The sequence below is a fragment of the Narcine bancroftii genome, chromosome 1, assembly GCF_036971445.1.
Source record: "Narcine bancroftii isolate sNarBan1 chromosome 1, sNarBan1.hap1, whole genome shotgun sequence".
Taxonomy (NCBI): Eukaryota; Metazoa; Chordata; class Chondrichthyes; order Torpediniformes; family Narcinidae; genus Narcine; species Narcine bancroftii.
Genome location: NC_091469.1, coordinates 438,304,573 through 438,330,137, shown reverse-complemented (window position 1 = coordinate 438,330,137; position 25,565 = coordinate 438,304,573). Strand labels below are relative to the sequence as shown.

At 39.7% G+C, this 25,565-nt stretch overlaps 1 protein-coding gene and 1 long non-coding RNA gene across 4 annotated transcripts in view; one reads left to right on the top strand and one right to left on the bottom strand.

Moving 5' to 3' along the window:
• The window catches only part of LOC138751703 (metalloreductase STEAP4-like), a 38,743-nt gene extending 19,890 nt beyond the window's left edge, over positions 1–18,853 (bottom strand). Inside the window, exons 1-4 of one of the 3 annotated variants that reach the window (XM_069914344.1) lie at positions 18,837–18,853; positions 18,612–18,739; positions 8,607–9,079; positions 7,933–8,460 (exon numbers count right to left, since the gene is read on the bottom strand). In XM_069914344.1, the coding sequence (XP_069770445.1) occupies positions 7,933–8,460; positions 8,607–9,077 (999 nt within the window). In that variant the 5' untranslated portion in view covers positions 9,078–9,079; positions 18,612–18,739; positions 18,837–18,853. The other 2 variants (XM_069914343.1, XM_069914345.1) reach the window with 2 other exon arrangements.
• Positions 1–21,476, top strand: part of LOC138751706 (uncharacterized) — a 31,606-nt gene extending 10,130 nt beyond the window's left edge. Inside the window, exons 2-3 of the long non-coding RNA XR_011350127.1 lie at positions 19,550–19,614; positions 21,134–21,476. This is a non-coding gene — a long non-coding RNA (uncharacterized lncRNA). The remainder of the gene's footprint in view (positions 1–19,549; positions 19,615–21,133) is intronic.
• Positions 21,477–25,565: the final 4,089 nt, after the last annotated feature.

Here is a 25,565-nt window from a genome sequence, read left to right as displayed (position 1 = left end):
ATGCCACCAGCACAACTCCTTATTGGACATAGGCTAAGATCAAACCTACCCATTCAGGAGAACCTCCTAAAAACCAAAGAGGTGGAGAAAATCAGAAATTTAAAAAAACAACAGAAAGAAAAGCAAAAGTATTACTTTGACAGAAGAACAAAAAACCTACCAGAACTCTACACTGGTGAAAATAAGGCTAAAAGACAAAACAAAATTATGGACTCAGAAGGGAACTGCCCTTAGTGAAATCCAAACAAGATCATACACAATTCAGACAGATGAAGGTGCTGTTCTGCGAAGAAATCATTGAGATTTTCAAATAGGACCAGCCACAGTATCCGAAAGACGGATACTGGTGAACAACCTGAATACACAGCTGAGAAGACATCATCTGAGGGAACAACTCAGATTCAAGGACAATCAATCAGGAGATCGTCAAAACATGTGAATCCTCCTAATAGACTCATTGAGCAAATTTAAAGATTCCTGTTATAGAATGTAGTAGTGCTATCTTATTAGCTCTTCAAGTTTTAGAGTATTTAAATATAAACACACAAAACAAGTTTAAAAAATGTTAACAATGTTGATGATAATGAAAATGTAAGTTCCTGGTGTTAAAGTTAAAATTGCAGAGTTATATAAAGAAAACATGTTAGCTAAAAGTAAGCTACTTTTGTTTTAAGTAAGAGAGATGTAATGATAGTGATCATGTTTGCATGGCCACTAGCAAGCCTTGATTATAGTTCCTGTTTGATTAGACATGGCTGCCAGCAAAGGGCTGACACACAATATGCAAGATCTTTAATGGAGGCTTGCAGCCTCATGGCATGCCTCATGATGCTATTTACAACAAGTTTAAAGTAAAGAACCTTTTCCTTCATCCATGTGTTGTCTAAGAACTCACGCATACGAATACAAGATGAAACACCCATGTACTCAGAAAGGAGTCACGTGATGGAATAGTGGCAGATAGGGTAAAACCAGCCCTCTCCAGAAAAGAAGAAAAAAAGTGAAGAAAAGACGTTCAATAAATACAAAATATAAGAAATAAAAGATAAAGTTGTAGAGAAAAGAAAGAAAATGGCACCCAAGAAGGAACAAGTAAAAACAATGGGGAAAAAAAAGAAGAAAGGACGCCAGAAAAGAAAGGAGAAGGCTTTACCTCCATGAAGATACAGGGAGGTGTGGTGGAGAAGAGCACTCGATCTCCGAGGTTGGTGTCGGCCCTGTGGAGTCGTGACCACCCAACTGCTGGACTGCAAAAATGGCTTTCTGAGCCAAACATAAGTGCGCAACCGCGCATGCGCAGTACACTAACTAAGGAGAAGGAGAACACCAATGGGAGGGGGGCTCAGCCAAGTAGCGGGCAACCACAGCGCGACCAGCTGAGGGATACCTGACACCAGGGCTTTCAGCTGGAAGAAGAGAAAAGCAGCAGGAGAGGGAGTGAATTGAAAGAAGAGCAGCAGCAGGAGGCTCAGATGAGCAGCTAAGAAGAAGAGGACCAACAGCATGAGGCCAAGCAAGAAGAGGCCTGACAAAGTGAGACAAGCAACTCATCAAGAAAGTTAGAAGAGACACAGAGACAAAGAAGAGAAGAAGAAGAAGACACAAACACAGGTACAGACACAGAAGAAGAGGACCAAGATCTTCACAGAGAAATAGAAGGTAAGACAAATGGACAGAACATATATATAAAGCTTTTTTTCAAAAACAAATGAGAGCATTAAAATAATGGTTGTCATGAGATTTAGTGCAATTAAAAGAAAAATGAAAAGAACAGAAGATAAAGTGCAAAGATTAGAGCTAGTCATGACAGAAATAGGGAAAAGAGTAGAAAATGTGGAAGAATGAAAAACGGCTGTAGAAATGGAAGTAAATGACTTAAGAAGAAAATTGGAAGAAAGTGATAAAAAAATTAAAGAGTCACAAGAGTTGTTCGCTCAGAAAATTGATATGTTGGAAAATTATAGTAGGCGAAACAACATAAAATTAGTGGGCCTAAAGGAAGGCACAGATATGAAGGAATTTATAAAAGAATGGATCCTAAAGGTCCTGGGAATGACAGAAATGCAGGAAGGAATGGAAATAGAAAGGGCACACAGAACACTAGCTCTGAAACCACAGACACATCAAAAACCAAGATCCATTTTAGTAAAATTTTTGAGATATTCGATAAGAGAAATTATACTGGAGTGAGCAAGGAATAAAATTAGAGAAGACAATAAACCATTGGAATACAAGGGTCAAAAAATATTTTTTTACCCAGGCATAAGTTTTGAACTCTTAAAGAAGTGGAAGGAGTTTAATACAACAAAATAGTTCCTATGGAAAAAAGGTTATAAATTTATGTTAAGACATCCAGTTGTGCTTAAAATATTTATCCCTGGGGAGCAAAACAGTTCTTGGATCCGGAGGAAGCACAAGAATTTGCAGAATGCTTGCAGGAAAGAAGGAGAGATGAAGAGATGTAACAAGAATGAAGAACAGTGATAAAATATATCTAAAGATGTAAAAACAATGTATAAGTAAAGAACTAAAGAAGGGAAAGAGAAGGGAAGAAAGGAAATAAGGGGAAAAAAGGGAGAACTTTGATATATGTGTAAAAAAAAGTGTTTTCTGGGGGGGTTGGGGGGAGAGAATAACTGTCACTGTGAAATCAGTTGACACTTGCAAGCAGGTTCGCAATCCAAATGGAGAGGGGAGTTGTGGTTGCCCGGCCAGGGATAAGGGGAGGGATATTTGGAGTTAAGGGAATATTGGATATGGGAGTTGTTAGAGTATTTTATGTTTTAAATGTGTTGTCATACATTGAGTTTAAAAAGGGAAAACTGAGAGATGAAAATAGGGAAAAAGGTGGTGAGGAAGTGGAAATGAGGTTTAAAAAGGATATGAGATGGCCATGTTGAACTATATGACTATAAACATTAATGGAATACATGGCCAAATTAAAAGGAATAGGCTACTAAATTTACTGAAAAAAAGAAAAAAATAGATATAGCATTTGTGCAGGAAGGGCATCTACTGAAGTGGAACATAACAAATGAAAGAGAAAATGGGTAGGGCACGTAGCGGCAGCATCATATAATTCAAAAGCTAGAGGTGTAGCTATATTAATTAATAAAAATGTACCAATCAAAAATAGAGGAGGAAATAATAGATCCAGCAGGGAGATATGTAATGATAAAGTGTCAGATAGATTCAGAATTTTGGAATTTGCTCTATATATATGCAGCTAATGAAGAGGATCAAAAGTTTATGCAAGATTTTTTTGAGGATTGTAGATATGCAAGGAAATATATTGATAGGAGGGGATTTTAACCTTAACTTGGATCCAATGTTGGATGAAACTGGACAAAAGACAAGCAAAAAGAATAAAGTGGGCAAATTTATGGTTAAATCAATGGAGGAAATGAAACTCATGGATATATAGAGGAGGCATCACCCAAGAGAGAAGGAATACTCATATTATTCAAGTAGGCACAAAACTTACTCAAGGATTGATATGTTTTTGTTGTCGGCCCATATCAAGGGAGATTAAGGAAAACTGAATATAAAGTGAGATTACTATCTGATAATTCACCCCTGTTATGAGCAATAGAGGTGGAGGACATCCCACCAAGAACATATAGATGGAGGTTAAACTCCATGTTACTTAAAAAACAGGAATTTAGAGAGTTAGGGTTAGGGTTAGGGTTAGGGTTAGGGTTAGGGTTAGGGTTTATTGAATGCCAAATTAAAACATATTTTGAAATAAATATGGAATCAGTGAAAGACAAATTTATATTATCAAACGCAATGAAAGCCTTCATTAGGGGGAAGATAATAAGTTATGTAACAAAGATGAAAAAAGACTACAATCGAGAAATAGAGCAGTTGGAAAGGGAGATAGTAAGTACAGAAAAGGAATGAGTAAAAATGGACGATATAACAAAAAGGAGAGAATTGGCGGACAAAAAAAATAAAATACGAAACATTACAAACGTATAAGGTGGAGAAGAACATAATGAAAATAAAGCAAAAGTATTACAAACAAGGAGAAAAAAACACATAAAATATTAGCCTGGCAACTTTAAACAGAACAAGCTAAAAGAACTGTATAGGCATCAAGGAAAAAGGACAAATAAATTACATATAACCCAGTAGAGATTAATGAGAACTTTAAGGAATTTTATGAACAATTATACCAAACTGAGAATGAGGGGAAAGATGATAAAATAGAAGAGTTTTTAGCTAAAATTGAACTGCCAAAATTGCAAGAAGTGGAACAAAACAAACTGATAAAACCATAAAACCATTTGAAGTAGAGGAAGTACAGGATATATTAAAAAAGCTGCTGAACAATAAAATGCCTGGAGAGGATGGATTCCCAATGGAATTCTATAAAACATTTAAAGTGTTATTAATTCCACCTCTCCTGGAAGTAATGAACCAGATTGAAGAAACACAAAACTTGCCAGATTCATGTAAGACAGCAATAATTATAGTAATACCAAAGATGGGGAAGGATCCACTAACACCAGCATCATATAGACCAATATCTCTAATTAATTCAGATTATAAGATAATAGCAAAATTATTAGCAAACAGATTGGCCAATTGTGTACCAAAAATAGTAAAACAAGATCAGACTGGATTTATTAAGAAAAGACAAATAGCGGTTAATGTCTATAAATTTATTAATCTAATTCATGCAGTTCAAGGAAATAAGAAGCCAACAGTGGCTGTTGCATTAGACTCAGAAAAAGCCTTTGACAGGGTAGAATGGAATTACTTATTCAAAGTATTACAGAGGTTTAATCTACCAGAAAAATATATTAAATTGGATTAAAGCATTATATAATGAACCATTGGTGAAGGTAACAGTAAATGGATATGTATCAAACCAATTTAAATCAAATAGGTCAACTAGGCAGGGATGTCCATTATCCTCCTCACTGTTCGCTTTAGCAATAGAACCATTGGCAGAACTGATAAGAACAGAAAATAAAATAAAAGGAATAAAAATAAAGGAGAAGGAGTATAAAATTAGTTATACTATGTCTGTATACTTAACAGAACCAGAAATATCAATAAAAGATTTACATAAGAAATTGAAGGAGTATGGAGAAATATCGGGGTACAAGATCAACGCAAGTAAAAGTGAAGTGATGCCAATGAGTAACGTGGATTATTCTTCTTTGGCTTGGCTTCGCGGACAAATATTTATGGAGGGGGTAAATGTCCACGTCAGCTGTAGGCTCGTTTGTGGCTGACAAGTCCGATGCGGGACAGGCAGACACAGTTGCAGCGGTTGCAGGGGAAAATTGGTTGGTTGGGGTTGGGTGTTGGGTTTTTCCTCCTTTGCCTTTTGTCAGTGAGGTGGGCTGTGCGGTCTTCTTCAAAGGAGGTTGCTGCCCGCCAAACTGTGAGGCGCCAAGATGCACGGTTTGAGGCGATATCAGCCCACTGGCGGTGGTCAATGTGGCAGGCACCAAGAGATTTCTTTAGGCAGTCCTTGTACCTTTTCTTTGGTGCACCTCTGTCATGGTGGCCAGTGGAGAGCTCGCCATATAACACGATCTTGGGAAGGCGATGGTCCTCCATTCTGGAGACATGACCCACCCAGCGTAGCTGGATCTTAAGCAGTGTGAACTCGATGTGGATTATACAGAATTTAAAAAAGAATCACCATTTAAATGGCAAACACAAGCAATCCGATACCTAGGAATTAGGTTACGCCACCTGTACAAATTAAATTATCAGCCACTAATAAAGAAATTGCAGGAAGACTTAGAACATTGGAAAGAATTACCGCTAACATTGATAAAGAGGGTAAATTGTATTAAAATGAATGTGTTCCCAAGGATACAATACTTATTTCAATTGTTACCAATTCCCTTAACAGAGAAATTCTTTAAGGAACGAAAGAGAATAATAAGGAAATTCTTGTGGAAAGGGGGGAAAACCGAGGATAGTGTTAGATAAATTAACAGAGAGGTGCAACCAAGGTAGTTTGCAGTTACCAAACTTTAAAAATTATTATAGAATAGCACAATTAAGTTATTTATCAGATTTTTACCAGATAAGGGAAAAACCAGACTGGACTAATACAGAACTAGATAAAATAGGGGAGAAAGTACCGGAACATATACTTTATAAGTGGGATGAAAAGCTGGTACAATATAAAAGTTCACCAGTACTGCATTGTTTACTCAATATATGGAAGAAGATTCACTTAGAAAGGATAAAAACGAATTACCAAATACTAAAATTACTAATGATGCAAAATCCACTAATCCCTTTTACAATAGATAACCTTTCCTTTAGTGATTGAGAGAGAAAAGGAATTAAAAGAATAGAATTTTTTTGTGGAAATTATTTATTAACATTTGAACAGCTGTAGTACAAATATGGAATAACTCATGTTTGCATATAATCAACTGAAAGCTTATTTAAAGAATAAATTGGGAAACAGACTGAGATTACCAGAAGGAAGCAGCTTTGAATATGTGATTACAGACACAATGATAATTAAAAGATTTATAACGAAGATGTACATTAAGCTGCAAAATAAGGAAAAGGATGCAATAAGCTATAAACCCAAACAAAAGTGGGAAAAGGATTTAAACATAAAGATAAAAAATGAAACATGGGAAAGTTATGTTCTGGAACTATGAAGAATATAATAAACACAAGATTACGCATGATACAGTATAATTGGTTACACAGGTCATATATCATGACCCAAAAGTTAAAAAAATGGGATCCAACATTATCAGATAGATGTTTTTCCTGTAAGAAGGAAATGGGAACAACAGTATATGCAATTTGGGCATGTGAGAAAATGAAAATGTTTTGGGAAGATCTAAATGAGATATTAAATAATATCACAAAAAGCAACATACCAAAAAATCCAGAGATCTTTCTTCTAAGTAATATTAGGTCTCAAGTTGGATAAAGCGTAAAAAAAGATTTATTATGATAGCCTTAGCAGTAGCAAAAAAATGTATAATGTCAACTTGGAAAATGGAAGAGAGCATGAGAATACAGCAATGGTAAATGGAAATGAATAAATGTATTCCATTGGAAAAAAATGACATATAATTTAAAAAATAAAGTCACATTATTTGAACAAATTTGGGAACCGTACATGGAAGATAACAGAGAAGGTCTACGGCGGACCTCCACCCCCTAAAATGATAAGAAGATAAAACTATTTGATCCAGTGTGTAAAAGTAGATGACACATTTTTCTTGCTTATTTTTCAATGTGTGATGACAGTTTAATGGTTTTATTGTATTGTATATGTTGAATATTTATTGGTTTTGGAGGGGGGTGGGAAGGGGGGGAAGGTAGGGGAAAAAAGGGAGAAAATACCATTAAATATTAAAAATATTTAATGAGAAACATTTGTATATATTTTGGTTGATATGGTTCACAATATGAAAAATAAAAAAAAATTATAAAAAACACTCATTTCCTCTTGAAGATGTGAGAAAACATAAAACACATTTCCAATTATATCAAGGTCCTCAGAATATCCTCCATCAAATAAAAAAAGCAGCCAGGTACTCATCAGAGGTTCTGTTAAATTCTTGCAAATGTCATCAACGTATCATAGAACAATAAGCAAATGACAACGAATAACACAAAGCAAGTGATAAAAGGTATAATGAACTGCAAATACCTGTGAATATTTATTTAACTGAAACCTTGCCTACATACAATTTCTCTTTTTTTGATAGTTTTTTGAAGCTATAGGTTATCTTGATCAGGAGGTCTATAAAGACCTATGTCTGCCTCTTGGAAGTTTCTCTCTGTGTTTCTGATCTCCCCACTGCAATGCTCCTTGGGTGTTTCAGAATATATGCCACAGTTATGCACATTCTGCATACTACACCACCCTGACAGAATGATATTCAAAACAGAAAGATAAAACAGTTAAGGAAAAAGACTTACCAGTGTTGCAACGTATCGAGCTCTTCTCCAGTAAGATGAGTACCTTAGTGGTATAATCAATGAATACAATACATGAAGGAAACCATAGGCAAATGCTACAAGTCCGAGTTGTTTACGACACAGCATCCACTTGTCGAGCCAGTCAGGGAATCTCTTGTACTTGGTCCCTCTGTAGAGTTGGAGGAATGCAGCAATCACACCCGGCAGGTAAACTAACCCAAGTAGAAGGAGGGAGACAATTGGAAAAATGGTATTGGGAATGGAATGCATCAACAGATAAGAATTATTGGTATTCTTTTTTACATAAGGGTGGATCACTTTTATCACCACACAATACAAGAAGAAGAACACTGTGAGGCTGGCTGTTATTATAAATGGGAGTCTCCACATTGGAAAGAGCAGTAGTGGATAGTTTTCCACCTCTTGTGCTGCTAGAAGAGATCCCTGGTCTAATGGAGTGAGGCCTAGACTCCTGGCAACATCCATCACTTGCTGTTTGGAGTTATGGTCATCACCACAAACAAAGACCTGAAACAAAGCACAATTGTTTTCACTATGGCTGCTACAATTCAATATAATTAGAGGAACTGGTGAAAATTATTTTGAAAATATAGTTAGTTGATCTGTGAGGATGACTCTATCCACATAATAAGTAGACTTGTTCGTGATCTTACCTGCTTGTTGGCATCCAGGCTGCCTGACTGAAGGGCCCAGGCTGAGACTGTGTTAAATCCCTTCACCACAATAGCTTTGGGGACCAGCTGAGACAGGTACTGAGCATTGGATTCAGGATATTGATTCATTCTGAGGTTGTTGCTTACATCCACCAGCACTTTTCCATCAAGCAAACTGGACAGAGCTGAGAGGAAGTCATAGTTCTCTCTATGAATTGCCAGGAAAATGATCTTGGCTTTTTTCAGGGCCTCAGCGTGGGTAAAGACCTGAGAACCACTTGGCAGCAGGGCAGATTTCTGTGGATTTCGACTACCAAACACCACTGGATATCCTGACTTGAGCAGCCTCATGCCCAAAGATCGGCCAAAGTCTCCAGTTCCAAAGATGCAAATTGATTCCTGCTGATGGTCCAACCTTTTTCTGCTGCCTGTCTGGTGAAGTGGGATCATGTTTGATGTACTGATGTCCATCTCTGAAAAGCAAAGAAGATGTTTTCTCATCTGTGTCAAGCACCAATCCTGTGGTCTTATTTTGTACTTTTATTCTTGGTATGAACTTTCCTAAAGTAATTTTTAAAATTTATGAGATTTTTTTTGTCACACGACCCTCAAATCACTTTCAGTTCTTTTTCCACTTGCCTACAATGGGAACAATTTGTAGTCACACATTTCTGGGAAGAATTCAAAGCCTATGAATTCACAAGGAGAACTTATAGCATCCAAACAGTCAGGTTCTGATGACAATGTAGAGTATAAATTGACCAAAGCTCTTGTCCTGGAAATTACCCTTCACACTGCTGCTGAATTGTGGAGCAGTCTGGAGGACTAGCTGTGAGCCTGCTCGTTGAGAAGCTCTTGAGGGGATGGAGTCGATTTAATGATCTGCTGCGATTTATTTTCCTTCTTCATCGTTTGCATATTTCCGTCCTTCATTATGACATATTAGAAGGCCATTGAGCCTTGAGTTTAGGTTGGCTGTCTGAGCAATCTCTTTCCCCTGCTTTTTTCTTTCATTTGCCTATTACCACTACTGCAGAATTCCAATTAACTACTTCAACAGGGGTAATCTGTGGTGACCAGTTAACCTCCCAACCAACCAGCATGTCATCGGAAACCTGAGCACCCAGGAAACCTGCACAATCACAGAGAGAATGCTCAAATTCAACACAAGCAGCTTTGGAGATCAGGATCAAACTCAGATCACTGGAACTGTTCATCAGTAGCTCCACCTGCGATGCCACTGTGCTGCTCCAGCTCAAGGACTAGGATTGAAGCTTCTGACTAACCCTGAGTCACAGGTGCTTGGTCACTGTTATCTTCACCCTTCTTGATTTCAACTCTGCATCATCTGAAACATGGAATGAACTTGAGTGGAATGGTTTGAAATGTCAGTGGAGAACACATGGGGAATAGTGTGCACTGTTGTGGGTGGGGGGGTGGGTGGGGGGGGGGTGGTGGGGTGGGGCAGAGGGGAGGGGGAAGGTGTCACAACACAAAAGTCTGCAGATGCTGTGATTGTAATAAAAATGCAAAGAAATGTCAGAGGAACTCAGCCGGTCTTGCAGCGTCCATGGAATTTAAAAATATACTAAAATAATAAAAATATTACCAACATTTTGGGCCTGATCCCATCTTTTGTAGTAGTAAGTACTTTATTGTCATTATGCAACAAAATTAAAAAAGAACAACCGGAGTACCATACAACACACAAGAGCATATAAAACAATAAAAACAAGAAGAAAAAAAGCAACATTAAAACAATACAAAAATACACTAATTGTCAGAGTTTAATTCTCGAATGGCTCTGGGATAGAAACTGTTCATCCGTGATTTAATGGATCTCTATCTTCTACCTGAGGGCGATAAGCAAAACAGATGATAGTCCGGGTGAGTGGAATCCTCAAGAATATTAGCTAAGACAAGGAAAACCCCATGATCTTCTGGGCCGTATTGATAGCCTTCTGAAGATCCCTCTTATCTGCTGCTGTACAGCTGACAAACCATGCTGGACAGCAATAAGTCAGCACATTTTCAACAGGAAACAATAGAAGAACATCAATAACTTCTGCTGTAGATTAATTTTCCTAAGGTTTCTCAGGAAATGGAGATGTTGTTGAGCCTTCTTGACTAGAGTGGTGGTATCAATAGTCCAAGAAAGATCCTCGGCCAAATACATTCCAGAAACTTGAAAGACATAACCCTTTCCACACAATCCCCATTAATGGACAATGGAGCTGGGGCCTCACGTATTCCTCCTAAAATCCATTATGAGCTCTTTCTTCTTCAAAGAATCCAGAACAAGATTGTTTTCTGAGAACCACACTGATAGTCTGTGGACTTCGTCCCTATAGGCTAACTCATCAGACCTTGAAATGAACTCAACCACAGTCGTGTTATCAACTAATTTTATAATGGTGTTAGAGGAATACAGTAGTAGGTATAAAGAGAATACAACATTTTGCTCAACACACAGCCCTGCAGGGAACCAGTGCTAAGCATGAAAGTAGTGGAATAATGAGTGCCTATTTTTACAGTCTGGGAACAGTTTTTTAAAAAGTTCTTCAAGCAAAAAGCAGGTAGGCATCTTAATTAATGACTAGATATTAAGGGGGAAGAATGAGAGGGGGTGAGTCCAGAATAACAGCCAAGTGGTGTTAACTGGATATGATAAGATGAAAGATGATTATAAAACAAAGAACATGACTGCACAGTACAGGCCCTTCAGCCCTCGATGTGCTGACCCATATATTCCTTAAAAAAAAGTACTAAACCCTTCCTACCCCATAACCCTCCACTTTTCCTCCACCAATGTACTCCTAATGTTTCAGCTTCCATCACCATCCCTGCCAAGGCATTCCAGGCACCCTCAACTCCCTGCATAAAAAAATCTTACCCCTGATGTCTCCCCTCAACTTTCCTCCTTTCTTTTTGTACATATATCCTCTGGTGTTTTGCTATTCCTCTCCTGGGAAACAGATGCTGGCTGTCCACCTTATTTATGACTCTCATAATTTTGTAGGCTTCTATTAAGTCTCTTCTCATCGTTTTATGGTCCAAAGAAAAAAGTCTCAGCACTGCTAACCTTGCCTCATAAGATTTGTTTTCCAATCCAGGTCATTCTCCTCTGCACCCTCTCTGCAGCTTTGACATCCTTCGTATAATGAGGTGACCAGAACTGAACACAATACTCTAAATGGGATTTGTAGAGTTGCAACAAGACCTCTCTTCTCCTGAATTCATCCCCCCTATTAATGAAGCCAAGTATTCCATAGGCCTTCTTAACTATCCTATCAATCTGTGTGGTAACCTTGAGGGATGTATGGATTTGAACCTCAAGGTCCTTTGTTCATCCACACTCTTAAATAACCGACCATTAATCCTGTACTCAGTTTTCTGGTTTGTCCTTCCAAAATGCGTCACCGCACACTTACCTGGATTAATATCCATCTGTCACTTTTCTGCCCAATTTTACATCCTTTCTATATTCTCTTGTAACCTTCAACAACCTTCAGCTCAATCCACAACCTTTGTGCCATCCTCAAACTTACTGACCCATCTTTCTGCCTCTTCATCCAGGTCATTTATAAAAATCACAAAGAGCAGGGGTTGCAGAACAGATCCTTGTGGCACTCCATTAGTCATCGACCTCCAGGCAGAATACTTTCATTCCATGACTACTCTCTGCTTTCTTCCTACAATCCAATATTTTATCCATACAGCCAAGGTTCCATGGATCCCATGCCTCATGTCTTTCTAGATGAGCCTCTCATGGAGGACCTTGTCAAATACTTTACTAAAATTCATATAGACCACATATACCACCCTACCCTCATCAATTTTTTTGTTACCTCCTCAAAAAACTCAATTAAACTCGTGAGGTATGAACTTCTCTTCACAAAGCCATGCTGACTATTCTTGAGTTGTCTGTATTTCTCCAAATGTTCATAGATCTTATTCTTAAGAATCCTCTCCCATAGCTTGCACACCACTGAAGCAAGACTCACCAGTCTATAATTCCCGGGATTCTCCCTATTACCTTTTTTAAACAAGGGGACCACATTTGCCATTCTACTATCCTCTGGCACATCCCCTGCAGCCAAAGAGGACTTGAAGATCATAGCTACTGCCCCAGTTATCTCTTCCCTCATTTCCCATAGCAATCTGGTGTACGTCACATCTAGTTTCGGGGACATCAATCTTGATTTTTTTAAGAAGCTCCAACACTTATTATTCCTTAATCTCCACATTGTCCAACAGACCTGTTCTATTCCAATCTCACCCTGATCAAGGTCCTTTTCTCTTGTGAATACTGAAGCAAAGTATTCATTTAGTGCCTCCTCCACCTCCAGGCACATGTTGCCTCCTTTATCCTTTAGTGACCTCACCTTCATTCACATCATCCTTTTGTTCTTCACGTGCATAGAATGCCTTGGGGTTCTCCTTAATCTTACATGCCAAGGACTTCTCATGGCTGCTTCAAGCTCTCCTAAGTCCTTTCTTAAGCTCTTTCCTGGCTTACCATATACCTCTCATGAGCCTTTCCTGTTTCCTGCTTCCTATATCTAATGCATGCTTCCTTCTTCCTTTTGTCTTGTTTCCTCACCTGTTTCGTCAACCACGGTTCCCTTTCCTACCATCTTTTCCTTATCCCAGTGGGACAAACCTATCCTAACCAAGTTTAGGGGTCCCTAAATTTCCTTCACATTAGATCTGTGCTTTCACCCTTGAACATCTGTTTCTAATTTATGTTCACTAGTTCCTGCCTCATCCCTTCACAATTAGCCCTCCCACAATTAAGCACTTTCCCATTTTGTCTATTTTTATACTTTTCCATAGCTATGCTGAAGCTAAGGGAGTTGTGATCTCTCTCACCGAAATGCTCCCCACCAAGAGGTCAAGTATGGCCTCTCCTCTCATTGGACTATCCACATACTGTCAGGAATCCATCTTGAACACACCTGACAAATTTAGCCCCATCCATCCCTCTTGAAGCCAGGAGATGCCAGTCAATATTACAGAAATTGAAATCACCCATAACTACAACCCTGTATTTCCTGCTGTGATGGAATATTTGGAGATGTTTTTGGGAGATAAATTGGTAAAATTAGAGTAAGTTACATACATACACACACACACTTTAAAACAGATCTTATTTGAAATAGTGAAGAATTCATATTCAGTGATTTTACCAAAACTATGTAGAATACTATGTACATTTCACAAGTAGGTGCTAATTGAAATGATGTCATGAAATAAATAGACCATTGTCTTGGAAGAACAAGCGGAGTCAGGTCGGCTGTGTTGGACATTTTTGCAAGACTTTTGACCTCTCTGCAAAGTGCTCACTCAAAGGGTAATGAGAGGTTTGTTTACCTAAAACAATGGATGGGAGCAGAAGACTGACTCCTATTGTTTGCTGGAGAAGGAGGGTGTTTTGCAAGTGGGAGAGAGAAGGATATGTGGCTGGCAGTTTAAATCTCAGATGGAGAGAGAGACTGAACAGAGTCAGCCAGGAGAAGCTTGTTGGAACAGAAACAGAAGCTCCAGAGTGGCGGATGACTGGAAGTGCTATCTGTCTGATGTTTCTCTTGGAATAAGTGGAACAGAAAGGAACTCTGTGATAACCTGAAAGAAAGAGATCATCTGGAGAACCCTGATGGGGCAAATTTCATCAGCGAGACATTGAGGTGACTAATGGTGGTACCTCAGTTGTGGAAATCTTGGAACAACAAATCTCTCTCTGAAAACCCTACAAGAACTTTCTTGAGCGGTAAACATTTACCTTTCGAGCACCAAAGCCTGGTGAACTTTATACCTCTTCTTCTGCTGGTCTCCACAGGGTTCCTTTTTGATTCCCTTATTTCAGATGAAACACTCTAGCCAGCCTTTTCCTCTTGTATGGACCACATGGATTGACTCAATAGGCTGAACTCAGAACTCACAGTCTTCAAAATGGGGATTTAACCAAGCTGCTCGCTTTCCATTGCTGCGGGAACCAGTTATCTCTCTCTCTCCCTCCCTCCCTCCTTGCAAAATGACGTGACCTTCTTGCAGGGCTCCAGACCCAGTCTTATGCACAGAATAAGAATTGCCTGCAACCAGAGAACTTGGAAGAAGGAAAAGTGAGATTTAACTGTGAACCAAAGAGAAGAACACATTCTTCTTGTGGCTTGTAACACTGTCCCATTCCAAATTCTTCCTGCTTATCTGTTCCCAGTGTCCCGTGGGCTATTTTGAGGCCGATAGATTACGTCCAACACAGTGATAGCTCTCTTCCTATTTCTGACTTCCACTCCATCTGCATTGTCATTCCTTTCTATAGCTGTGATACGATCCCTGACCAGTAATGAATGCTACTCGCCCCCCCCCCCCCCACAAGAAGCGTTAATGTTTTATCTTTACACAAATGCTGCCTGAGCTGTTGAATGTTTTCAGTAATTTCAGTTTTTGTTTCAGATGTCTAGCAACTGCAGTTGATGTTCAGAAACTTGGAGAAGTTTGAGTTCTCAAGGAGAATCAGAATGGATTTGTAAAAGGCAAATTGTGTTTGACAGCCTGGTTGATTTTTGTCACGATGTGCTGAAAGAGAAGGTTGATGATGGGAATGCTGTGTCAACATTATGAATTTCAGAAGGCATTTGACAAAGTTCCATTCAAGCATGTCTGCGATTATAAAGTGCCAGGGTTGGCATCGTGGGGGGAATCAGCAAGCCATGCCCCTCCAAAAATAGGTTTTTGTGCCCCCCAACTCACCCAGTCCAATGCTGCCACTGCCACCCCACCACCCTCTAGTCTGACGCTGCCGCCGCTACTCCCCAACCCTACGCCCCCCAAGTCTGACGCTGCCTCCAACACTCCACCCCCCAGGTCCGATGTTGCTGCTGCCAACCCCCCAGGTCCGATGATGTTTCCACCACCCACCCTGGTCCGACGTTGTCGCTGCCACTGCCATGCCAAACTCCCCCCACCCCCCACGGTCTGTCGCTACCGAAATATCTGTGCCTCCCCCTCCCTCCGCTTACCCTAATGCCCCTTGATTAAATTTGTTCTGATGCTAATTCTCTAATAGAGGGTCAATGGCAGGATGAAGAAAAATGATTGGTTCAGAGTGGAAAAAAAATTGTGGCGCTGCCGGAGCTGCAGAATTACAGAAGTGCAGCGCTGCTGTTGGTGTGGACCTGCAGTGAGTGAGGAGCAGAGACACAGTGCTCACAAAGGGTCAAGTTACACAGCCTGTCTGGCTTCTGTCCTGTACAGCCTGTAAATGAAGCCAACAGTAATTTTATTTAAAATGCTGCTACTGCGGGGTCCGTGCCTAAGATGGGGGTGCCTATAATCGGCAGCAGTCACGAGGGGTTGCAGACTCCAGGGAAGTGGAGGACTAGCACAGGGCACCAGAAAACAGGGAGACCATCTCCCGTCTGAGAAGGAGAAGCAAAGGAGTCAACCCACAGGATGGTGACCGGTGGCGGAGCTCTGAGGCTGAAGAACACTCAGACGATGGGCTGTGGCTGAATCGAAGTGAGCAATCCATGCAGGCTTTGAGCTGCAGGCAACAGCAGTTGAGTGATTCAGACTGGTCTGCAGACTGCTGAAGACTGGCTTAAGACTGGCTGAAGGGGTATCAGGTATTGGAAATGGGATGTGAGAGGTGCCGAAGGCACTGAAGGGTTCCTGATCGTGTTGGAGGTTTGGATTTGGAAGCTGGAGATGGTTTTTTCTGGATTCTTTGTGTCTGCAGGGGGTGCAGGAATACTGGAGGTGAATCCACAGACAGTCGGGGACTCTTTTTGCTACTCTTTCTGACTGTAAGAGGCGCTTTAGGCAATTTCTGCCAATGGCGAATCTGTCAGCCTTATGGCATATGAAAACAATTTCACGTAATACTGCACTATTACATGGCAATAAATTGAATCTTGATCTTGATAGGAGCATGTCAGTTTTGTTCCCTGCCAACACGTGATTACAAGACTGGAATTTTGCAGTTTTTGGATAAGGTTTCATTTGAGTGTTTGATACACAATGAGGTGGAAAGTAATCAACAGCAAAAGGCAATTACTGGATCTGCAGAAGGAACATAAAAGCGATGGGTGACGTTTATGGAGAAGAGAGTGAAATTAAACTTTCATGCTCAGTTGAAGAAACAATGAGCATGAGGTGAAATGGTATAATTTTAAATGCTTTATCAGAAGAGGGGCCTGGGATCATTTGAAAATGAGAGAATATGTTGAGACAGCAATTAGTTAAGCATCTGGGATGTTATCATAATTGAGAAACAAAACATAATTGACAGCACAAATGGAACACTGTGTTCATTTCTGGTTACCTCATTCAGGAAGAACCTTAGGTCCTGGAAGAGGATTTGCTGGTATAGTTCTAGGTGCGAGGGACTTTAGCTTTGTTAGTCAAAAACTGGAGTAGTTTTCTTTGGAGCAAATAAGGTTGTGGAGGTGCACGCATTCATGATGAATTTAAAAAGGGTAAGTGAAAAAAAACTGTTCCCATTAGATGATGATCGAACGGCTAGAGGACTCAGATTTAGAGCAAGAGTGATTTTCAGGAAAATGTAGAAAAAAAAATTCATGCAGAGCCTGGTAATGATCAGGAAATTACTAAGCTACAGAGAAGGAGAAGATTGCTCTTCGAGGGACTGGCATGGTTTCAGAAGGGCAAATGATCTCACTCACTGCCAATAATAATTCCATGATTCTGTGACTCTGTGATACACTGCTCCTTAAGGGGTGCACTAGCCTACTGCAGGACGCATCCTGGGTACCTGCAGGAAGAGCACTGGAGGACAAGGCAACACCTGGCTGGCTGTCAATCAACCGACCTGAATGGACCAAGCCCCTCCTGGACGGCTCCCAATCACCCTCCAGGATATAAGCTAGATCCAGCCCCTCGCAGTCAGTCTCGGAGCCAGCACAGCTACTCTCACAGCGAGCTCTGAGGAAGTTTATGTGGAATAAAGCCTGTTGAACAGACTTTATGTTTTGTGTCTGCTTTCTGCTCAATAGCGCATCACACTGGGAATTTGAGAAATGTGAGTTCATCTGTTCAACAGAGTAAAACTTCAAAAACATGAATCAAATGCAAATAATTTTTGGAAATGGTCAGAAGAATAATAAAAGAGGAAGATCAGACCAACAGAAAAGAAAAGCATGTGTTTTTTTCCTTGTGATGTTTCAACCTGCACTGAATTAAAGATGCTGCAGCAATCAGTAACAGGGTACATGAAAAATAAGAATACAGATAAAAGGTGATTTGATTTTATCTGTTTCAAACAAGCATCCAGATCTGCAATGCAGAAATGTGCTGGAGAACCTTGAGTTTGTGTTTTGCATTTCATTCTGAGATTTTGCAGATATTATTTGGCTGGTGGTGAGAAACGGCATCTTCAGCAAATCTCTCGCTGACCACACTGCACACTGACCCCATAATGGCAGTAATGGAAATGAACCATTGGCCATCTCTTTGGAGAAGCTACTTTGCCACGAAGTTGCAAAGGTAGATGTCGGAGTCTGTACTTACCTGCTGCATAACACAAGATTCTATACTGTAAGGATTGTTCTCAGGAACACACATTGAAACAAGTATCAACTGTAACTGGAAAACTATGAATGCATTAAAAGACTCATTGGTGTTGGCAAAGCAAGACATTGTCTTTGACCAAGTGCTGCAAGCTAGCATGGTCAAATGTCCAAGGCCATTACACCTGAATTAGTTGAAATAAATATTAAAACTCCATGAACAATTTGCACTAGATGAAAACTAATTGATGACATGCAAAGGTTATGACAAGATGGACTGGATTATGTAATACAGTATTGAATTTCTATTAAATATTGTATATTTCAAAACTTTAAAACGTTATTTGTGAGTCTACTCTTGCTTTGTAATAGCAGTTATAACAGGTAAAACTAAAGGTGCATAAAGTTTAAAAAATAGTTTATAGAGTATAGAAATAATTGTGGAAAATGCTCTGAAAATATCAAATGTTCTTACCTTCTTTATCGGGTGGTCTTGATTGTAAATAAAATCAGTTCAAAGAACAAGCAGTTTCCCTAACTACTTTGGCTTGGCTTCGCGGACGAAGATTTATGGAGGGGGTAAATGTCCACGTCAGCTGCAGGCTATAAAAGCACACATGCACATAGCTTAGAATTTATTTTCCAAACAAACTCAATATTTAAAGAAAATGATCTGTCTTCAATGTTGTTTTTGCTCCACCTCTTTATATCTGCCAGAACTGGAACCTCTCCCACAACTCTGACCAAATGGTGTTTTAACTTGACTGTGTCCAACCCTGGAAATTAATATTCATCAGGCCAAAAGTGGTCACATGGTTTGTCAGCAATTAGATTTTAATATTGGACCAAGTTGCTCCTCTGTGAAGTGAACATTGTTCCACAGCTTAGTTATTACAGAACAGTAACCACGAGAAGAATGTGTTCTCAATGTTTAAATGGTTGCCAACATATTTTTTCATTGAATTGGAATGTGCTCACGACAGGAGAGAAATTATATAGATTCACTTTATTGATTTTCCTGAATCAATATTTGAACTTTAAAACAAATTCTAAGAGGTGCTAAATAAGATAATCCCATATTTAATGGACATTCCAACCACTAAGCTGTGCGCATGTGTGCATGTACACATGTTTTGCAACCAGTGTATAAAGGAAATTAATGAACAGTGTTACAGTGTTACCCCAAAACCCAGCAGCAATAGATATTCACCATGACAAATGGTTATTTAAACAAAAAATATTTTTAATTAATTTTAAACATGAAAATAGAATCAAACTTTAACTTATCTCTATTTACTTAATTAACCCAAATTAACCCCCTTCTAATTCTAAGCGTACGTGTATGATGTGTGTGTAAATTTAAGAAAAGCTCTTTGGTTCACAGTTAAATCTCACTTTTCCTTCTGGTTGCAGGCAATTCTTATTCTGTGTACAGAATTTAACATGTATAAAGTTCACCAGGCTTTGGTGCTCGAAAGGTAAATGTTTATCGCTCAAGAAGGTTCTTGTAGGGTTTTCAGAGAGAGATTTGTTGTTGCAGGATTTCCACAACTGAGGTACGACCATGAGTCACCTCAATGTCTTGCTGATGAAACTTGCCCCATCAGGGTCCTCCAGTTGATAAACTCTTTCTTTCAGACTACACAGAGTTCCTTTCTGTTCCACTTTTTACAAGAGAAACATCAGACAGATAGCACTTCCAGTCATCCGCCACTCTGGAGCTTCTGTTTCTGTTCCAACAAGCTTCTCCTGGCTGACTCTGTTCAGTCTCTCTCTCCATCTGAGATTTAAATTGCCAGCCACATATCCTTCTCTCTCCCACTTGCAAAACACCCTCCTTCTCCAGCAAACAATAGGAGTCAGTCTTCTGCTCCCATCCATTGTTTTAGGTAAACAAACCTCTCATTACCCTTTGAGTGAGCACTTTGCAGAGAGGTCAAAAGTCTTGCAAAAATGTCCAACACAGCCGACCTGACTCCGCTTGTTCTTCCAAGACAATGGTCTATTTATTTCATGACATCATTTCAATTAGCACCTACTTGTGAAATGTACATAGTATTCTACATAGTTTTGGTAAAATCATTGAATATGAATTCTTCACTATTTCAAATAAGATCTGTTTTAAAGTGTGTGTATGTATGTCACTTACTCTAATCTTACCAAATTACCCCAAATATATATTCCATTGTAACACACAAAAGGTTAGTTTCCTAAAATAATGTAGTAATTAATAATTATACTAATTGAAAATAAAAAAAGAGATATCTTGAAACAATTTCACGTTTATATTTGCACAAGCGCAAGAGTAGTGAATGTTTGGAATTCTCTAACCAGGGAAGTGGTTGAGGCTGCCTCATTAAACATATTTAAAATTTGGTTAGATAAATTTTTACACGATAGAGGAATTAGGGGATACGGGGAGAAGGCAGGTAGGTGGAGTTAGGTCATAAATTAGATCAGCCATGATCTTATTGAATGGCGGAGCAGGCTCGATGGGCCATTTTTGGCCTACTCCTGTTCCTACTTCCTATGTTCCTATTTAGTGTGCACATACTTTGGTCACAGGAAAATAATTTGCACAACGTAAGATTTTTATTCTCACTGACTACTAAAGGTTAGAGGTTCCAACTCATGAGATTTCCTGAAACCTTTCACATTCTGCAATGAATTAGAGCAACGCTCTTACCTCCACTTACAGATGCACTAACAGGCTTATTTTCCTGAGATCCAATTAAGTAGCTATCAAAATGTAAACCAGTTGAACTATTACTTAAATATATTTTGTTTACATCACAGAGGATGAAGAATTAGGTTCTTGGCCTAAGAACAAGCTAACTGTTTGTTTTAGGGCAGCATTCCCAGACTACACAGAAGCCAATAAAGACCATTAAATTATCTTAAATCAGAGCACATTGTACATAAAGAATTATCTATTTTATCTTGTCATTGTGCAAAGGTTAGTCATGTATAAAGTCAATTCTTTATTTTTCTTTTCAGAGTCATTTTGTGTTGATTACCGTAATTCTTGAAACTGAAAGCTGCTGCCCGGAATTCTGTTGCAGTCTTTGAAAGACTCATCTGTTTTTGTGGTCCTGCAGATGCCATTAGTCAGCTTTGCCAAGATTAAGCAAGATTCCACAAAGCAAAGCATACCAAGCAAATTCCCTCAAATTTTGGAACGGATCTTTTAATAAATTATAAAAAAGTGCACCAATCATAAATATTTTTGGTGGATGATGCAATGTGGTAACTTTCTGTGTGGGAAATGAAAATTTGCCTTTCATTTCCTGTTAATTCACAATCTGTAATAATTAAAAAAACTCTGCAAATAGTCCTTAGTGTAGACTGGATGCATATAAATATGTAACTGTTCAATTTTTATATGATTCATTTTTATATTTAAGAGTGATTGCTGATAACAGCAATCTGGAAAAAAATCAAAAACTCAGACTATAAGGTGTCTTTATAAAGCTAGAATAAGAGGTTGAGGGGGAAGCAATTTAGAGGGACCTAAGGGGTAACTTTTTCACTTCGAGGTGGTCTGTATCTGGAATGAGCTGCCAGAGGAGGAAGTGGGCACAATTATGACATTTAAAAGACATTTGGACAGATACATGAATAGCAAGGGTATGGAAGAAAATGGATCAAATGCAAGCAAATGAGATGCCCTGGTTTTTCAAAAAATGTGCCTTCCCTTCTACTGCTGTCACCTCAGCCCTTACCCATATATCTTCCATTACCCTCACATCTGCCCTAGCATCCTCCACCTCCACACACAAGGACAAGATTTCTTATAGCCTTGCCTACCAGCTCACCAGACTCCTCATTTAAACATCTGCCATTTTTGCCACCTACTGTGTAGTCTCACCTCCAGACATGTCTTCCTTTCTCCTCCTCTTGCCGCCTTCTGCAGGGACTACTCTCTCTGTGGCTCCCCCGTCCATTCGTCCCTTCCTGCTAATTGCTCCCTTGGCATCTACCCTTGTGATTGCAGGAGGTGGTGCACGTGCTCACACCTCCTCCCTCATCACTATTCAAGGTCCCAAACAGTACTTCCAAGTGAAGCAACACTTTACTTGTGAATCTGAAGGGGTCATCTACTGTGCCATAGATCCTATTGTAGTCTTTACAGCGGAGGGACTGAATGCAGTCTGGGAGATGACTATGTTGAGCACCGCGGCTCTATCTGCCGCAATAGTGGGGATTTCCCATTCCCATACCCTACCCCATTCCCTTGCTGACATGTCTGTCAGTGGTTTTATGCACTGCAAATTGAAGGAATAAAACCGCATAATCTGAACAGGCAACCACCAACCAGATGGCATTATCATCGATCTCTCCGGTTTTTGTTAGTTCCTCCCCCATCTATTCTTATGTCTCCTTTCTACCCTCACTCTCTCTTTCCTTTTCCCTCTCTCCTTTTGCCAGCTCCACATTCACAGAGTCAAACACGCCCTCCACAATCAATTCTCACCCTTCCTCTCTTCCGTCCTCCTATCCATATCCAGTTACTGCCCACTCTTTCCTTCTCCTCAGCCTTTTAATTCGGCTGCCTGTCTGCTTCTCACTCATATCTTCAAAAAGGGCTCTGACCCAAAACTTCAGTTGTATTTCTTTACCTTCTATGGACGCTGTGAGATCTGCTGTGTACCTCCAGCATTTCTGTGTTTTTGCTACCATCACAGTGTCCACAGACTTTCATGCTTGAATTGAATTGTTTATTGTGATGTGTCATGAAGTCCATGAAAACCTGTTTTATGCTCTGTCCAGGCAAGTCAACGCATACGAAAGTAAAATAGGTTGAACAAGTTAAAGCAAAAGTGCAGAGTTTAATGTTACAGTAAAAATACTGAGATAACATTATTAGTAATTCTGTCAGTATTGGAGTAGAGGTATAAGAGAATAGAATGATGATAGTGAATGCAAGGAGAGGACCTTCTGGGAGCAGATGCTGCACACTAGCATGCACCTTGACAGGCAAAGAAGTTCCATGAGCCTGCTGCCTTGTTTTTCTTGGTGATGCAGGCTGCATCTTTAGGAGGTTCTGTCACAGTCTTCTGTGTGAGTAACTGCAGTGCATTTTGTGGGTTGGCTCCCCTTCAGAAACATACAGGGGTTGTAGGTTCATTGGTATATTTTGGTGGCATCGACTCGTGGGCTGGAAGGGCCTATTTTACTGTGCTGTATGTCTAAATTTAAAATTTAAAAAACAACCAATGTATAGGAAATGAATGTTTCAGATGATATAGGAGTACCAATCAAATTGGCTAATTAGTTCAGATGACGTTGATCTTCTTGAGTTGTCATAGCTGTGCTCATTGTTACGGGCCCAGAGGACCCAAAACCCAGCAGCAAGAGATGTTCACCAAGACAAATGATTACTTAAACAAAAGTTGCTTTTAGTTATCTTTAAACATGAAAACAAGATCAAACTCTAACTTATTACTATTAACTTACTTAACCCAACTTAACCCCCTTCTAATTCTAAGCACATGTGTATGTAATGTGTGAGTAAGTTTAGAAAAGTTCTTTAATTCACAGTCCAATCTCACTTTTCATTCTTCTCAGTTCACTGATTGCAGACAATTCTTATACTGTGCACAGAATTTAACATTTATAAAGTTCACTAGGCTTTGGTGCTTGAAAGGTAAATGGTTATCGCTCAGGAAGGTTCTTGTCGGTTTTCAGAAAAAGATTTGTTGTTTACCGGACACAAACTGAATCCTTTTAATCAGCCATTCAGTGTCTTGCTGAAGAAACTTATCCCATCAGGGTTTTCCGGATGATCATCTCTTTCTTTCAGGTCACCACAGAGTTCCTTTTTGTTTCCCTTATTTCAAGTGAAACATTAGTAAGCCAGTCCTTTCCTCTTGAACGGACCACAAGGGCTTTGACCAGGCTGAACTAAGAATTCATAACCCGTCTTCAAAATGGGGTTCTCCTCAAGCTTGCCAGCTTGTCCTGTTCCAGTCTCAGCTGCTGCTGCTGAACTGTAAAACTGTCTCTCTCTCTTCCCCTCTCAGAGAAAAACTTGTTTGACTCACTCTGCTTGTAAAACCCCATGACCCTCTTAGAACAGCAAACTGCACTCAGACAAACTGCACTCAGACACCCTGCGGCTCTGAACTTAATGCTCCGAGTTCTTTCATCCGTTGCCGTTCAAAACCACAATCCCTTGGGCCCTCTTCAAAGTTTTTGCAAAGGCATTCAGAGCCGGGCCTGTCTGACTTGAGCAGAGCTCCAGTATTTTAAATGAGATCTGTTTTGAAGTGTTTGTATGTGACCTACACTAAAAACCTGCCTCAATCTATCTCCTTTAAAACATATCTATATACAATATAAAATGCAACATAATCTGTCACATCATCAAGGCAAATTAAGTGGATTCTCTCACATTGTAGATGGTGTAAAGTATTTTGGCATATCAAGAGGTGATGTTTTCACCACAGGAAACCTGTACTCAGAGTCACAACTAACGTGGCTAGTCCAGTTGAGTTTCTGATAATGTCGACTGCCAGGATGTTGATTCTGGTTTTGGTCTCTAGGTTATGATAATGCCATTAAGAGTCAAGATATGATCTTTGCCTGACACATTTTAAGGCATAGACATTGCTTATTGTGTTTCAAGCTATGCCTAAATGTTGTCTCGATCTTGATGCATGCAGGCAGCAGCTACTTCATGTATTGTGGAGCTATGAGTGGAATTGAACATTATGTGATCCTCCATTATAAGTAATTAGTAACCACTGGCTAATCTCTTCAGTTCCACACCCATTTCCAGGTTGAGACCATTATTAAGTTGGAAGAATCACTCTTTATCTCCCATCTTAGCACTCTCTAACCAGATGGAATCAATAATGACCTCCCAATTTCCATGAACCCCCCCTCTCCCCATTCTCTCTTTCCCTCAACCCTCTGTCTCCATTTCTCCAAACCCCAGCCCATTCCCTACCTCCTATCAGAGACCTATATCTCTTAGCTGTCTGCCTTCTCTTCCTATTACTTCTTAGCTCCTTTATCTTTTTCTCCCTCCCACCTGTACCCACCTATTACCTGCTGGCCTGTGCAGCTCTCCCTTCCCTTTCCCTCCACCCTCTCCCCCCACTGCCCCACCTTCTCATTCAGGAGTCTTCCTGATTGTTGGCAATCCTGAAAAAGGACTCAAGCCTGAAACACTGACTCTCTTTTGCTTTCTATGGATGCTGCATGCCTGGCTGAGTTTCTCCAGCATTTTGGTACACTGCATCAGTAAACATTCCTGCTTCTGAATTTATGAAAACTGGTCATTGATGAAGAAACTGAAGACGCCCTTCTCCTGGAGGTCCAGCTGTGATGTCCCGAGACTGAGATCATCAATTTCCAACAAATGGAATCATCCTTCTTTGTTTGAGTTATGGTCTCATCCCTGAGAATATATTTCCCTTGATGG